Source organism: Dermochelys coriacea, chromosome 5, assembly GCF_009764565.3.
Source record: "Dermochelys coriacea isolate rDerCor1 chromosome 5, rDerCor1.pri.v4, whole genome shotgun sequence".
Lineage (NCBI taxonomy): Eukaryota > Metazoa > Chordata > Testudines > Dermochelyidae > Dermochelys > Dermochelys coriacea.
In genome coordinates, this window is record NC_050072.1 from 109,260,844 (window position 1) to 109,278,698 (window position 17,855).

The 17,855-nt window shown below is 39.8% G+C and overlaps 1 protein-coding gene across 1 annotated transcript; it reads left to right on the forward strand.

Moving 5' to 3' along the window:
* Positions 1-3,736: 3,736 nt before the first annotated feature.
* TYRP1 (tyrosinase related protein 1) lies at positions 3,737-16,582 on the forward strand. The gene is made up of 8 exons (XM_043515154.1): positions 3,737-3,926; positions 4,267-4,731; positions 6,775-7,097; positions 9,395-9,599; positions 10,663-10,830; positions 13,283-13,462; positions 15,047-15,193; positions 15,764-16,582. Exons 2-8 carry the CDS (start codon positions 4,350-4,352, stop codon positions 15,967-15,969), a joined length of 1,611 nt encoding a protein of 536 aa, XP_043371089.1. The 5' UTR covers positions 3,737-3,926; positions 4,267-4,349; the 3' UTR covers positions 15,970-16,582.
* The last annotated feature ends 1,273 nt before the right edge of the window (positions 16,583-17,855 follow it).

A 17,855-nucleotide genomic window follows, 5' to 3' on the forward strand; every position in this document is an offset into this window, starting at 1 on the left:
CAACCTGGGTTCAAAAGAAAGGTCTTATGATCTTGAGGAACACAGAGAAAGACTTTAGAATACGAAGATGGAGTACTGAAAGTACAAGCAGAAGGAGGAATGAGGTCAAAAGAAGCAGAAAAAGAAAGATGGAAGTAAACAAACAGAAAAAAGGCTGAGATGAAGAAAAGTGAAGCAGAAGCAGCACTCCTCTAGCAAATAGCTTCACATCGGGGAAGAAGGGCCAATTTTTATAAAATCAAACAACAACAACAAAATCACAGGATCCATAACCTCAGTGACAAGCATATTTCCCTAATGGCGTAGAGGCATGTGACAGGAGATTATATAATTATGCTGTCAAGTACTGGCATTGATGAATACTAGCCATTGTGTTGCATGCGAAAAACTCCTTCTGTGTTGTGAATAGCCAGAGGTGTCACTGTTTTTTTTCTTGGTTTCCACAGTTCATGTGAAATGCCTTCAAAAAGTAGCTAAAGAAAAACGTGGAAACTGAGAGAATAAAAGAGTGTGATGAGCTTTTAAAATATTGGGGCTGTCAAGATGGGAGCCTGAAACATATTTGTAAATGCATATGACACATTAAAGTCATTTGAAAATCTTATGGCTGTCACTGGCTTGTTTGTGCCTTAAATCCCTGTGTCAGCATTTCAGGAAACTGTGCTCCATTTGAAACTCAAAAGCAATGCTGTTTCTGGAAATGGCCTCTCATTGCTTCAGGAACAGATGGGTCATTAATCATAGTAAGCCTTGGTAAAAGGAGATTATCAAATGGTTCTGAAATTTGGTTTATTTCACAAACACCCAGAAGTTTTTCCATCCTCCTGTATACAAATTTAGTCTGAAAAAAATAGGCTTGATTCTTGGGACACAGATATTTCATCACTTTCAGTTCCAGGCAGACAAGAAAGCAGGTAAGCAACAATTTAAAAAAAATATGCAGAATCAACCACGTGTTTTTAAACCAAAAAGGTACTGGGTACTGAATGGCAACCTTGCTGCCACCTTGGCCTCTCCAGACATATGAGACATAGTTTATTCAGCCTTCATGAGAATATTACACTGCTTCCTGAAAGTAAAGCTCCTTGGCCTCCAGTAATACGTACTGTACTTTTAATACTGAAGGAAACCATTTTCAAGTTATTCACATCCAAATATTTGACCAAAACTAAAGTTGTTACAATCAGAAACATTATTCTAGCTTAATGTTTTTTAAACTTTGTAGTCACCAAGATTTCCTTTAAAATACTTTTAAAACAAAAATAAAAAGCATAAAAAGAAAAAGGGCCCCAAATTGCTCAAACTTCATACCAGATGCCCCAAGCCAGAAACTCTATATACCAAAGAATGAGCATTGGCTCTGAAGGCACCATAGCTAGTGGTTTGGGAGGATGCATCACAACCATACAAGAGCAATAGGCATGCAACCAGAAGGTTTCTATGCCAATCTGGACTGGCATAAATCAGTGTTGGCCTCTTACCAGCAGAAACCCTAAGATAGGGTGGCAAGACAATACCAATGCCATCTACTTTTTCTGGGGATGACTTGCCATGTAACCACAGGACGAAGTCATGCACCATTCCACCTCTTCCTCCTCCCTTCTTATCTAACACAGTAGCAGCCTCTGAATCAGCCTAGGATGCTCATGCTCCCAGAAACTTACCCATGGGGTTCTGATTAATGAAGAAAATGATAAAAAATTATGTCCAGGGTTTGAATATGGGTGACACTTTTTATGTTAACTTTATGAGGAAAAATTTGATTAATGTGTTCATTAAGGACCACACATAAAACTCCAGCTAAACAACTTGGATCACCTCCTCTACCCTTTTTCCCCACTATTGCAACTGAGAGCAGCGAAACAGGAGAAACAATCAATGATGAATCCAATGACAATATGACAAGAGGAAGATCGATTTAATCAGTGAGTCAGCTACTTTTGAATTGAGGCCCAAAGTTCATATGTGAAAATACATGCACAAGTGCATGCCCCAAGTGTATTCCTACACTGGAATGATGTTACAATATAAAAATTGTTCTAGTAAAACTATATGTGAAACTCAAATGTAGTGTGTTAGTATAATCTCTATGGCCAAATCCTCCAAACCCAGAAGGGCAGTAGGAGGATCCAAGAGCAACAGTACCAGAGGTTTCAGAGTAGCAGCCGTGTTAGTCTGTATTCGCAAAAAGAAAAGGAGTACTTGTGGCACCTTAGAGACTAACAAATTTATGTTTATGAAAGGTAACTGTATGTGTTTTGGGTGTGCCACAGAATGCAGCTCTGCTACAATCTCTGCATCAGGTCTGCAGAGGGGAGATTTGGGAGCATGAAATGGAATTAAATCCGCTGACCAAAATCCACATGTGGAGCGGCTGTAGAAAAGCTCTGCCCTGTGCCTGCCAGCATAGGGGGAAGACACTTTCAGCCAAAATACCTAAAGTAGTACTTCTGTGCACTGTTTTGGGGGAGCAAGATTTAGGATTTCAGGAGTTAGGGTTGCAGGATTGATTTAAAAAAAAGCAGATAGATTAGAAGGGAGAAGATAGAGAGTGAGCAAGTTGAAAAAGGAGAGAACATAATGGAAGCCCTTGTAATGTTAGTAATTGGCACTGGTCTGCTGCAAATGGCAGAATGCAGAGGAGCACTTGAGGATCACAGTTAGTTGAGTAAGAGTTCATGGGTCTTGATAGGGTCATATGACTCATAGGCTGTAAGGCTCATTGGGAATATCCACACTTACCTGGAAGTGAGTGGAACAATAGTTTCAGTAAATGAGCTCTCATCCTGAGGGGTTGCATATCCACAGGAGGGAAGAAGGGATGAGGAAGCAATTTCTGCTATATACTGGGTACACCTTTGTAATGTTTCCCAGAAAATGTTACATGTTATCTTGATGTCATTTGCTACTTTTCCTGTCAGAACTTCCCATCTTGCTGCAAGCTGTCCTCTTCCTGACAACAGGGGTGGGTAAGGAGGGGATTCAGGAGAGAGCGGGTGACTGAGTAAAGTCAGTTTTGGTCAAAGGGAAATTTACCTGAGAAGGACTGAGTAAATATTATGGAAGGATCTCAGGATATGTCCCATGCTGGCAGGAGTGATCTTGAAGCAACTTTAGCATAAAACTAATTTTCAACAGATGAGATACACCATGACTGATTGCTCAAAGTGCATAAAATTCAGCTGTGAGAGTTCTCTATCCATCAACTATCAGAGAGCCATGCTAGGATGAGTTATGGGTCACTTCTTGCTACTTGACTGAACCTAATCTGAGTCTGAGACCTTGGTGCTACATTGAATGACAATGATTGGATTTCACAGGGAGAGGAGTATTACCCTAGAAAAAGTGGCTCTGTCTTCCCTACAGTGGGACCATGGTGGCTCAGCAGGTTTAATGATTAGCTGAACATGGATTATTTGCTTGCAATTCATTGTGTGAAATTACAGTCTTTTGCTATGTAAGTAACATGTCTGTGTCCTTTGTTGTGGCCTGCCCTTTAAAATGTCATTCTTAGCAGTTAAAGGCATACCATTAAACATAAGCTTTCTCATTTTCTTTGTCTAAAGAATAGTCTGTTTTCAAAGAACCTTCCTTAAAAATAAAAGCCTCTACTGGTGCTCTGTTTTGATTTCAGTTACTTGGCTCTGACCTTTGCTAAAACATGTAAAATCACAAGGAGATCCGCATGAAAGAAATCATATGCTGTTGAAATACTTAAAGCCTGGGGAAACTCATTGAAGTGGAAACAGATTAGAACAAGAGAGGGGGACAGGCCAAGCCAAACTCTGTTGGCAGAGCCAGGATTAAAAAGCAGACAGAAACAGGAAAGAAGTTACCACTGTTTAGTTCAGGGTAGGAGCAACTGTAGAACACATTGAGACAAAACAGAAGCTCAGCAAAGAGAAGTTCAGAGAGACAACAAAAAGGTACAAGGCAGGGACCGTGGGTTTCGCAGCTTATTGATCGCAGACTTTTCAATGGAGCAGACAGTAAGAGCTGGGAAATACTAAATACAGAACAAGAGAGGTAGATCAGATTAATTCAGAAAAGGTGAAGATAAATCAAAGACCATTAGAAATACTTGGATTGAAGATGCTAGTCCCTAACATTATTTAGTGACAGTGAAAGAATATCTGTCTGGAAGGAGTGCAATGAAAATTATGATTTCAGAAGCACCTTCAAGTCTGTGAGTGGAGGATCTGAGAGTGAGGGGATAGTGTGGAATTTTGGATCACCTTATCTCCTCCCTCTCTCTCTTCTCTTCAGTGTAGCTTGCGCTTTACAAGACAGAGGAGAACAGAGTGTGCTGGCTGCTGGCTTCTTCTTGCCACCTCTCCTGGATTATTATTATGCAGCACTCCATGCTGCTGTGCTTCTTCTTGCCACCACTCCTTATCCTGCTCAGCCAAGCTAAAGCTCAGTTCCCACGCCAATGTGCTACAGTTGATGCCTTGAGAAGTGGCGAGTGTTGTCCAGATTTGTCTCCAGAGTTCGGGCCCGGTACGGATCGCTGTGGTTCATCTTCAGGAAGGGGTCAGTGTGTACCAGTGATAGCAGACTCACGGCCCCATGGCCCACAGTACATGCACGATGGCCAAGATGACCGTGAGCAGTGGCCCTTACGCTTCTTCAATCAAACCTGCAGCTGCAATGGTAACTTCTCTGGTTATGACTGTGGGTCTTGCCGACCTGGCTGGAGTGGAGCTGCCTGTAACCAGCAGATCCGCACAGGTAAGAGCATCAAAAATAGAGAAAAGACTCTGCTGGTCACCAGTGCTAAGTGTAAAGTGTATTTGGCTTCCTATCGCCTTTAAATAGTAAACTATCCCTGACACCCTATTTAGAAATCTATATTGCAACAGGACTGTTAAACTGGGCTGTCAATTGAACCAATAATGCCTTGGATTTTCAGAAGTGCTGAGCACCCACAAATCCCAATGGAAGAAGCAGGTGCTCAGCACTTCTGAGAATCAGGCCCTAAATATATTGATAGTCAGTAACGGTCAGTTTGAAATGCATAGGTGAGTAAGAATGGAGAGAGAATTTAGTAATATTTTCTCTTATTTAACTTTCTGAACTATGTAAATACTTTTAGGGTTTAAAAATTATTAGTCATGGGATTTTTTTAATGTTTAAATTGTTGGATTCTGTAAAAATATCTATGTGTAAGGAACCATAAACAAGAGTTTCTACCTAGACACCATGAAGGATTCTATCGAGAGTGGGTGAGATGTGATAGACCTGTAATATAAGTGAGCAGTGGCTATTGCAAAAAAATCCACTCTGTCCTTATTTTCATCATAAAAGTAACGTTAAGTGCTCTGTACACTCCAAAACAAAGGTTAAAATAAGGATTATAAATTAAAAATCTTTACAGTTGAATTCCTGAAAGCAAGCTTAACTAAAGGACAAGAGACCCAAAAATCTTATTCAAACTCTATGCCTGAACAGGCAATGTGAAAGCAAAAGTTAATGCTCATTAATCAGGACTTGCTGAAGACAATGGAGTTACATCAACTTATGCCAGCTGATCTGGCTTTAGGCCTGGACCAAGTACTGAAAGTGACAAGTAACAGAAAAAGAAACTTTTAACAGACCCGCACAGACCTAATGAAATAAACACGAGCTTATAGAATTGTAAAATTAACTGCTGTATGATCAGTTTTAAAACAGTTATTGGTTATAGTTTGAATATCCATAATCGATACCACAAATAATTTTAAACTATGGGTTGATACAATAATATATTTTGAATTATATATTTTTGTTGACTCCAAAATATCTACTATAATTTGTTGGATCGAACATTTTGAAGTACAAATAATGTAATGCATGTAACTAAATACAGTACCACATCTAAACATTTCTAAAGAGTATATTTCTCTGTGTTAGTGTGTATGTGTGGTATTTTATATATATATATATATATATAGATGTGTGTGTAAGTGTTTAGGGTTTCAGTTAAACTCACAAGAATCAAAAGCATATTTTTCGTATATGAAGTTACTGGGAGAAGTCCACTGAAGACTAAGATAAAACTCCCATTGACTTCAGTAGGGACAGGATTTCATCCACTGTGTCCACAACTGACTTTGTATAGAAATGTAGTTGTTTTAGAATTCAGGATAGTTGTGATAACTAAAATGGGTGGCTGCTTGCTGGAAAATAGAGGAACTTTTATCTGTGACTCAAGAGGTAACTTGAACTCTGTCCACTAGTAGATGGTGAAATTCTTCTCAGCAGAGATATAATCCAGGCTTTTGCTTCTCAAGCTCCCGTGTTCTGAAGCAAAGATTCAATCCAAATGATGGGCTTTTAAAAATGTTATAATACAACATGAGGAGGCAAAACTTTATAATGTAAAGAATGGTACATAGAACTCTCTTATTTATGTTAAAGTGATACCATGAAAAAATATGTGTACTGGATTTACCTTTGAAGTGTGTTTGACAAAGAACTGCTATCAACTGTAAAAACAAATTATAATAATAACAATTAATAATAATTAATAAGTAAGTATGTGATAACTCTTCCAAAGCACTAACTCAATCCTTTTTCCACCATGTCCATTCATCCTAGTCATGGGTCAGATTCTCCTGCCCTTACTCATGTTGAGTAGCACCTTACCTCCAAAGTGGCCCCAATGAAAGCAACTGGGCTGCTTGAGGAAAAAGGAGGTACTTATAATGAGTAAGGCTAATAGACTCTGACCTTGTGAAATGAGATGTGGGTATTCACTACCTTTATAACGGACTTCTGTTTAATCCCTTAAAGTCAGGAGGAACCTTCTGGACCTGAGTGCGGAGGAAAGGAATAATTTTGTCAATGCCCTACACCAAGCCAAGACTACAGTACACCCTGATATTGTCATAGCCACCAGGAGACATGAGGAGATACTGGGACCTGATGGCAACACTCCACAATTTGAAAATGTGTCCATTTATAACTACTTTGTGTGGTCCCATTATTACTCTGTCAGAAAGACTTTCCTTGGTGCAGGGCAGCAAAGTTTTGGAGGAGTGGATTTCTCTCATGAAGGACCAGCATTTCTCACTTGGCATAGGTATCATCTACTGCAACTGGAGAGAGACATGCAGGTGAAGTTTGCACTAATATTGAAATTGTTTTTGTTCATGTTCCATGCTGCCCAGTTAAAGAGCAGACTGACTTCCCCCATATTCCAATGCAGAGAGATACACTGCAGATCTTTCTAGATGGTTTCCATTACTCAATTTCAATTCCAGTATTATCAGACATATTACATCATTTGAGGGTGTTTTTAGGTTGCTAGGAGCATATAAAAAGTAGAAACACTATTTCAACTATAGTAGTCTAAAAACTATAAAATTTCTCTCAAAGCTGCCTTTAAAAACAGCAGTATTCCCTATATATTTCCTTTTAATTTCTGTAATTTATGCAATAAAGGCAATTGTTAATGATACTTCTAAATTGTGGGGGCTGATTCTTGACTCACACTAGTCGAAAGCAGTAATAATTCCATCAAAATCAATGGATTTGCAGTGTGAGATCAGAATCAAATCCTAGCATGTGATTAGCTCAAACAGCTAGAGAAAAGAGCAAATCCGGAGATCCTATTACATAAATCAGTGGTTCTTCATCTTCCTCATTCTGTGGACCACTTCATAAGAGCAAGAAAGATCTGCTTATGGACAAACGCTCGTCCCAGTGACTCAATTCCCCAATGCTTAATTCTCAAAATGTTTCAATATGAGGAAGAAAATCCATGGTTCACTGTTTGTCCATGGAACAGAATATGAGCACCATAGATATACAGAATCACATTAAGAATATAAGGAGTACGTAGATGTCTCACCCCCCAGTTCTTTTCAGGTTTTTAATTTATGGTTGCCTGTCTTATGAAAATTCCTGAGTGAAAAAATACACATGAAAAAACATGATTTCTTAAAATCTAGGGGGAGGGGGAAATAATCAAATTGAGTTTTCTGTGAGCAGTTCACAGATAATTAAATGAACGTACATGACAGTATGTGCTTTATATTTTGTCTTCGATTTCTCGCAAAATATTTGGTTGATTAGCTGTAGGTAATTCTGTCTTGTGTAGTTAGTTGCAGATCTCTGAAGCCTTCACATAACGTTCTTGGGTTCATCAGAATGGAAGGTCAGGAGGAAATAGACTAAAAGCTTCAACATTCCTTGTGTACATTCCAATCCTCCAATCCTATGAGTTATGTATCAGTAAGAGGGATTTATAATACATGTGATAAACTAAATATCTTAATTTAAGGAGAGAGAGAAATGTTGTCAAAATAGACAGGTGTTCGAAGTAATTTAACTATCAATCCACAAACTAAGCATTAATGACTAATTTGGAGGTCATTACTAGTCAGGTAATGACTGTCTACTGGCAATTCCTACCTGAAGTGGAATAGAACATCTCATTAGTAAAGACCCCCTATTTTTAAAAAATAAAGGTAAAGGGGAAGATAGAATAAATTAAAATAAGTTAAACCCCCAGAAAGGCTAAACCCACTTTGAAACCAGAAATTCCCCTGAAGTCAATAAGATTCCTGCATATGGAATCCTTGAAAAATCCTAGCCCTTAATGGGTTAATAAACTAATCTAGTATAGGATAGTAAAGTATGTCATTAGTGAAGTTAATTTGATGGTCATTGTGTCCTAGTAAATTTCATAGTTGCCCATCTCTAATCAGAAATGGAACTGAATCCCAAACACTGAAAGAGCAAACCTCTTATCGTCTTTCCCACTACTCTGTAGTCCTGTAGTTCACTGAAGGCAATTTGCTTATATGTTTGCTTTGCTTGTCAAAAGCCAGTGCTATCAAGTTTGATTAGCCTTAAGTATATTTAATATTAAAATAGAATTATTTGGAAAAAATAGGACAGCAGTAATGTCTTATGGTTCTTAGTACAGATAATCTGGCTGCTTTCTAAAATACTTCAGGAAAACATCAAGCTATGGATCAAATTAGATAACAACATATGCAGTGCTATTAATGAGAAAATTCAGTGACTCAATGTTACAATTTGACTCTGAGTGCTGTCAAAGGCCCGATGTTCATAAACTGAGAAATTAAGGGAAATATTTGTCTTTATTCTCTTTCAGTTATGGTAATCCTAGGGGTTACCTGTAACAATAGCAGGTAAACATTTTTTGGATATGACTGTTGGGGGATTGTTGTTTTTTTTAAGTTGATCAAACATAGAACTTTGATTTTGCTAATGGGGACATGTAGGATGGGATTCCCCAAAGTACCTATATCAGTTTGGATCACAAGTCTCATTGAGAGTCAGTGGTGCCAGTGCTCTTAACTCATTTTGGAAAATCCCTCTCATTATGAATATTACATTGTTCCAGTGAAGGCACATATTAACATAGTGTTCTCTTGGTTAGGAGATGCTACAGGATCCCTCTTTTGCACTTCCCTATTGGAATTTTGCTACTGGTGGAAACACCTGCGATATTTGCACAGATGACTTGATGGGCGCTCGAAGCAATTTTGACATCTCTCTTATAAGTCAGAATTCCATCTTCTCCCAGTGGCGTGTGCTCTGTGAAAACCTAGTAGACTATGATACCTTGGGAACCATTTGTAACAGTAAGTTTGTCTGCTGACAGTTTTTTTTTGAGGAAACGGCCCTATAATAGTAAATAATCACAATCCTTTGCTTTTCAAATGCACTTTCCATCAGAGGATGACAGAGTGTTTTGCAAACATTAATGAATTAAGTCTCTCAACACCCCTCTGAAGTAGGAAAGGGTTTGTCTCCCAGTTTCACAGACGAGCAAACTGAGGTACAGAGGGGTTAAGCAATTGCTCTGGAAGCTTGTTCAGACTAGGGGAAACAGAAGAATTCATTCTGAACCTAGTCCTCTTACTCCCTTTCTTATGTGTTAGCCACAAGTATATCCTTCCTGGAAGAACAATTAATACTGTTTTATACATTTTGTGACCTTTGGCGCCTGAATGTGGTAGTGTCCACCTAGTCATTCCTTAGCTTTGGATATCTTCCAACTCACTCGGATAACCACGCTCATAACACCTACGTTTAAAGGGGAGAACACATAAACCATACCGAAGGGTGGGTAGCCAATAGCAGGGACTGAACCTCAGAACCCTGGATCTTAATACATGAGCTTCTACTGTCTGAGATTAAAAAGAAAGGCATTTGCTTAGCCAAGACTGTAGCCTCTGTGATCCAGCCACCACTACAGGGGGACAGAGCACCAAAACTTTGAGTGGTTTACAAGCACACTGAGCAAGATCCTTGACTTCTGGCCCAGCCCCTTTGTTCAAAGGAATCAGAAATCTACTCTATTAGGCTGCTGAAGATTCCCAACCAACTCTCAGACCTGATGAAGCAAGGGGGATTTCAGGAGCAGGAAGGGGGTGTGGACGAAACGTGTTATCCTCCAGCTATCCCCAGCCCTAAAGAGCCATTGCAGCTTGTATAGGTGAGAGCAACACTGAATACTCTAACATACACTGGCCCTCGACTTCCCACAGGCCTAGGGGCACATCGGTGGCTTTGAATAGTCTTTGCCCTCTCTCCAAATTGGATCCTGAATCAAGTCAAGTTTAGCCCATCCCAAGGATCTGGCCCACTGTTCCACCAGAATGTTGCTTCATCATGCCTTTCTTTCTTCTCCCAAACCCCCAGGCACAGAAGGTGGTCCAATTCGAAGGAATCCTGCTGGAAATGTTGCCCGGCCCATGGTTCAGCGTCTCCCAGAACCACAGGATGTTGCTCTTTGTTTAGAAGTTGATTTGTTTGACACTCCTCCTTTCTATTCCAATTCAACAGACAGTTTCCGTAATACAGTAGAAGGCAAGTACCAGAACTAAAAGTGCCTGGAACCAAAACAAAATGGGTGAGGGGACTAGCCCATTACACTCACCAGTTTTCCCTGCAGTGTTAAATAGCAGTATTGGCTCTGGGATGGGACATGGGCCATTTACATTGTTTTACTTTTGTTAGCTTAGTGTAGTGAATAACTGTTACAACTTTGGGGCTGATCCCTGAAGAATACCAGACTCAGTCTGTCACCCGTATGTGTGTGCAAGGGAGCCTCACCTTTCCTTTGAGCCCCTGCACAGATACAAAGAGAGTAAAGTTTTGTGGAGCTGCTGATGGTGCTGGCCTTTGTGATTAATTTTTTGAATCACGATAATTTTTTTTGAGTTAATCACGTGAGTTAAAGGCGATTAATCGACAGTCCTAGTAAGGACTTCAGAATTTGATCCTTGATTAAAATGATCTTCACACCTTGGATAGATGGAAGTGGCCTGTACATTTCTAGCATAAATCATAGGTTGGTAGATACAGAGGGCCTGATCCTTGGCCCTGGCTACAGCCCCTTGTACTGTCTCAGAACTGGAAAACTGGCCTAATGGGGCAGCCAACGATTCCACATTGGGTGGTATAAAGCTGGTGTAGCTGGCTCTACACTACTCACTCTCACTCTTCACCCCTTCCTTTAGGATGTCTGTCAGGCCACGAAGAGCGAGGAGCCTATAGGCAGTTCTAAATTATGTTGGGAGTCGTTTTGGCCCTCAGTTAGCCAGGACTGGAGGGAAATGGAAAAGTAGCTTAGAGCCTCATTTCCCTCTCCACACTCATTGGTGTGCTGAGTATAAACTTGGTGTAGCAGAAGAGCTGTCCCTGAGTATAGCTACCAGCTTGCAATTGTGAAAGAGTGGCCCTTCTCGCCTGTGGAATGGTGAGGCAGTGTTGGCATCTATCTGGTAAGGATACCCCAATGGTTGCATCTGCTCAGTACATTTACTCTGGTGGCTGAGTCAGCAAAACTATGGAAGAAATCCTTTTTCCAAAACACCTTTTAATATTAAATGAAATTATTATTACTGTAGAACAACAAGGCCTTAGTCTTAGACCAGAACTCCAGTGTGCTTGGTGCTGTACAAACACAAAATATAATGCTAGGATAAAATGGAAGCTGATGCACCGGATAAACAAGTGAACAAATCAGTCAGAGATCTGCACAGATACAAAATTTGTATCCACATCTGATCCACAAACATGGTCCGCAGTTATCTGCATACACACCTACATCCGTGGATGTGGATATCTGTGGATATAAAGTGGATATCCACAGATTTGCAGAGCTCTATCAATTGTTACGCCAACTGGGCCATATAAACCAGTTTCTATCTTAACTCTATAAATCAAATTCAGAGTGAAATTTTTAGTCATAAGCCCCTAAATTGCATGAAACAAAAAAGAATTTGGGCATGTACATCTGAAAATTGGCCCCCTATGCTTCAGTCTCTGCTCCACTTAACTCTTTTTCTTTATAAAATGCCAAAGAATTAATTTCAGACAAGGCTAGTTACCATGATAGGTTACCGAACAGTTAACTTCCAAATAATGGGCCAGATCCTCAACTGGGATGAATCATTTTAGCTTCATTAACTCCAGTGAAGCTATGCCATTTTACAATAGCTGAGGATCTGGCTCATTGTGTTTATCTTGAAGAATACATCATTGGAATCTGGGTGAACATGTGAAGTGATTGAGAGCTGTGGATGTTCAGCATCTCTGGAAAAACTGGTGACCGCTATCTAGTACCTGATGGATTTGAAGACCTATTTTTATACACCCAATTTTGAAAAATTTGCCCCAGATTTATAAATTGGAAGAATTTTCATTATGGTTTATTTTAAACCCTCTGACATGACATTGATCAGATGTTAAGTGCTAATGGTGCTAGGGTATCTACCCTGGGAAATCTGAGACTACTACTCCAGGAGGTGATTTTCCAAAGTCAGTGTGTAGGCAGTCAAAGACATAAAAGACATGTGGAAAGACATGTGTGTAAAAGACATGTGGAAAGCTGAAGTAACAGCTGGCCCATTAGGATACATGGTAGCATCGTCACACTTGTGTCAGATAGTGGCTGCATTGATGGTTTCAATTATGTCCGGAGCCATTTAGAGCTGAAAACTATAGTTTCAGTGGCATGCTAGAAAATGTTTTATTTTTGCCACTGTTGTGCTAGATTCCACTTTGCTCCCATGACACACAGAAGCAAGCTCATTCCATACTCACAGCATTCTTTTGCAAAGATTATTTTGATCTGAAAATGACATACTTTTGGGGGTGTAGCAGCCACCTATTTAAAATATCAATAGGTAGAGAAGGAGCAAGTCAATTATATTAAACAAGGCAACAGAGAAAATAGCATCCAGCCTAGATTGCTGCTTCTGAACAAGCTTTTCACTAGGATTTTCACTGTGTTCCTCTTTATTTGTATACACAGGATATAGCGATCCTTCAGGGAAGTATGATCCGGCAGTTCGGAGCCTTCATAATTTGGCTCATCTGTTTTTGAATGGAACAGGAGGACAAACTCATTTATCTCCAAACGACCCTATTTTTGTCTTCTTGCACACATTTACTGATGCTGTTTTTGATGAATGGCTGAGGAGACATAATCCTGGTGAGATGCATTTGTTATTTTCTGATCTTAGCAAAGTTGCTACCCATTCAGAATAGCTCAGCTGGCTCTTGGTGGGCAGTGAGTACCCTCTGCAATTCAGATTTGAAGGTGGAATAAATGTCAATCACTTTCAACAACGTTGGGATCTTTTTAGTTAAAGCTGCTCATTAAGGAGGGAATCCTACTGCACATTGAGCCTCCACCCTTTATGTGTGTGAAAGAATGTGGTTGGTGTAAATCAGGCACAGGTCAGGAAAGAAACCTTTGCAAATACATTGTATCAGAAAATTCAGGCAGATGAATCACGTTATCTATTGAAGCCGCAGGGTTCTACAATCACTCTGTGGCTTGGGAGGGAGAATTTCTTCTTGTCTGCCCAAAGAATACCTCAGTGCACACCCCAGCTACTCATTTTGAGTTACATTGTGATCTGCTGTTTCATGGATGTTCAAGACAGACATGCAAAGACAACTCATCCACCCTTCATGATTCACGCAAGGGCCAATTTACAATCGCTGCCCCTGCTCCCCTCAGGGAGCAAATGAGCCAGAAAGGGTAAGAATAAAGTAGGCAAGACTGGGGCCAGTGCACCAAGAGACAAATTTGTGCCACCCTAATGGTCAGTGCAGAGTGCATTCACCCTCATTTACACAAAATAGGAGATTGTGCTTCACTTGGGGCAATGCAGCCCTCCACTACTCCTTACACAGGGATCTGTTGCAACCACACAACAGAACCTTTTTTGTGCTGTTTCCCATGAAGGGAGAAAGAATTTTCCATACATATTTTGAGGGAAGCTATTCTACATCTTGATGGTACAGAGTGGTTATATAATTTATCACAAGATCTTGTAGCATTTCCCATGACATCTCTAATGAGAAAAATAAAAACTGCTCCAATTATAAAAAACTGACTCCAACTGACCCTTTTTTAATTTGACTAGGTAGATCACGCAGTGCTATCCTATTGCAGCAAGTGACAAATTCAAAGCCCCAGCCACTTAAATTCAGTGCAAGATTTTGCAGTTACTGTGCTATAACAGCTAGCCTTTCAAACTCGTACAGTAACATTCAATGGTCATACTAACATCAAATGGCATAACAGAACTCTTCATTACTGTAGTAAAAGGACCAGATCATGGCCCAGAGATCCATCTATATGCACATCTCTCTTCTTGTACACAGGAAGAGATCAAACATTAGTTCCGTAAACATAGGCCTACATTTTCCAAAGAGATTAGCAATTTGGGGTACCAACTTGAGACATTTTAAAGGGTCTGATTTTAAAGCCAGAGCTGAGCAGCCACCTTCTGAAAATTAGACCCTGTCTAAAGTTGGGCCCCAAAATCACTAGTCATTTCTGAAAATGTACATTTGAATAATACTTTGTTTCATGCAGTTCTTCAGTCACTTCAAACATACCTTTTTGATCTCTGGTGCCACTGTGAAGTAAAGAAAGGTTGCCTTCAATATTTTATCTTTTCTGCCTGTTTTTAGACAAGTGTTCTCAGAATGCCCTGAATAGAATTTCAATCACTTTCATTTTTATTTCTTTATTAAAATGAAACCTTGTTTTCCAATTTAGATATTTCAATATACCCACTGGAGAATGCCCCTATTGGACATAACCGGCAGTATAACATGGTGCCATTCTGGCCCCCAGTTACCAATAATGAGATGTTTGTTCCTGCACCAGAAAACCTGGGCTACAGTTATGATGTTCAATGGCCAAGTAAGTAGTTAAAAAACTACATTATGGCGTCCTCTCTTCATTTTGTGTGTGTCTGTGTGTATGTGGGTCATTTAGCAAAGTTGATTTCAAATTTCAGAAATTTTAATTTGACACTGTTCCAAAAGGTTGTTTATCTGTCCAAAGTTGGCTTATAAAGGACTCATATTTGGACTATTGTATCATACTATTATACCCTGTACATGTAATTAATCATAACCAGAGATGGGCCTGAACCAAGCATCTAAATTTGGACATCCCCAAGCTTTGAAGAAGTTCTGATCTAGAGTCAAACTTTAGCCCTGATCCACACACAAGTAAACCTTTATGCATGTATGGAATTCCAGTAAGGTCAGTGGGTTCTACATGGGCTCATGGGTCTGCCTATATAAATTAGATTGCAAGAAAAATGTCTTTGTAGCTCACGCCCATCTTAAGTCTTTAATGACAGACACTGAAACGGACCTGACCTAAAGCATTTTGTTAAATAATGGTGGATATTGAGATTTGGTCTAATGATCTCTTGAGGCTTAACTTTTTTCTCTCTCTCTCTTCCTGCTTCCTTTCCACTAGGCCGGGCTCTGCAGGTCACAGAGATCATAACTATTGCAATAGTGACTGCATTGATTCTGGTTGCAATTATTTTTGCTGGTGCTACATGTATTGTGCATGCTAGGAAAAACAAGGATGAATTGCATCAGCCTCTTCTCACTGACCAGTATGAGCGGTATTCAGATGATTATGATAGCATACCAACCTCAGGCCAGTCTGTGGTTTGAACAGGTGGGGTTTTTTTACCTGCATCCAATAGAATCTGTTCCTTCTGCTGTATTTTATAAATTCCAATAACTGATCTGCCCTAAAATAAAGGACAAAAAATGTCAATTGTCTTGATATATTTGCTTCAACTCCAATCTCCTCTTTCATCACACTCCAGGACCAGTATATCACCTCTGAAATACCAAGCATGTGCTTATCTTGTTAGACTTTCACTAATTTCCCAAACCTCACCTTGCTACAAGATTTTGTGGTATATTATGTAATCACTTTGTACCATCAAGATGTACAAGATGGCATTTTTTAGCACATTTCAGCTTGTTTTCTTCTAACACAATGAATCACTGAAGATATTCAGGTGTTGTGCAGTTTATTTCCTCTTTAATTATCTACTGAAATTTTTTCAACTTTCAAATAGAGGGAATATAAATTTTTCATTCTGAGAAAAGGAAAGGGCTTTTTAATCTGCATTGCTGGATTTCCAATTCCTATTGTACAGTGACTTTTTTCTTTCTGGGGGCACTGTTGCATGATAAATTGTTTGTTCTGCTTCATATGTTCTTTCTTTATTAAAAACAAGAATTCCTTAAAACAGTAATGAATATTTTAAAATGTGCAGTAAATATTCCTCTTAATCCCTGTTTCATTTGTAATCACCAGTCCAACAATGTAAAGAAAATTAATTGAATAGGGTGTGACAAAGTTCCTCCTCTACCTTGGTGGGTCTTGCACTTATTGGTGGATTTGCTCGCCTTGGAGCTTCACGGCAGCCTTCAGTTTGGCCATTTTCGTGAACCCACAGTCCAGGTCAACTCCTCCTGTGTCTGATCAGGATTTCGGAGGTTTGGGGAGAACCCAGGCCCGCCCTCTACTCTGGGTTCTAGCCCAGGGCCCTGTGGAATGCAGCTGTCTCAAGTGCCTCCTGGAACAGCTGTGCGACAGCTACAACTCCCTGGGCTACTTCCCCATGGCCTCTTCCAAACACCTTCTTTATCCTCACCATAGGATCTTCCTCCTGGTGTCTGATAATGCTTATATTCCTCAGTCCTCCAGCAGTATGCATTCTCACTCTCAGTTCCTAGTGCCTCTTGCTCCCAGCTTCTCACACGCACACCACAAACTGAAGTGAGCTCCTTTTTAAACCTCCCTTTTTGCCTGATTAGCCTGCCTTAATTGATTCTAGCAGCTTCTTGATTGGCTGCAGGTGTTCTAATCAGCCTGTCTGCCTTAATTGTCTCCAGAAGGTTCCTGATTGTTCTGGAACCTTCCCTGTTACCTTACCCAGGGAAAAGGGACCTACTTAACCTGGGGCTAATATATGCCTTCTATTACTCTCCTGTAGCCATCTGGCCCGACTCTGTCACAAGGGATAGCAAAAATAAAATCTTAAATCTTGATTTTAAATAAAGTAAATAGTAAGAGGCAGTAAATTAGGATAATGCTTTCTTTTTATCCCAGCATCTAAGAGTCGGAAGGAGACACAGGACTGCTAGGTTCTGATATTAGAGATTTATGATCTGAAGTTTTTTATTAATGTTATAGCTTCTAATACTTCCAATTAGCAGCATCAGAAGATAAATCAGCAGCTATAGTAGCAACTGCAGCATCTTCTGAGTAAAACATTGCTCCTTCTATATATTAAGAATTAAGATGCTCAATATTACAGACAACTAGGATGAACTGGTTGGATATCCAGGCTTTCTATTTAATTCTATCAGAAACTGGGGAACCAGGTCCTGAATTTAGGCTCTTGCTGAGGTGTGATATGGGCAGTTTGGTTTGAGCTTCCAGATATCTGAAGACAGCCAGGTGTACAGCAACCCCAGGGACTGTTCTAAATTACACAACCTGTGAGGGTCCTTGGAGAGTCACCCAGCCACACACAATA

What these genes read in the sequence shown, in the direction of transcription:
- TYRP1 (XM_043515154.1), top strand. Translation starts at nt 4,350, where the DNA reads ATGCAGCACTCCATGCTGCTGTGCTTCTTCTTGCCACCACTCCTTATC. An exon ending in TAACCAGCAGATCCGCACAG is followed by an intron (nt 4,732 to 6,774) that starts GTAAGAGCATCA and finishes AATCCCTTAAAG; the next exon opens with TCAGGAGGAACCTTCTGGAC. An exon ending in AACTGGAGAGAGACATGCAG is followed by an intron (nt 7,098 to 9,394) that starts GTGAAGTTTGCA and finishes TCTCTTGGTTAG; the next exon opens with GAGATGCTACAGGATCCCTC.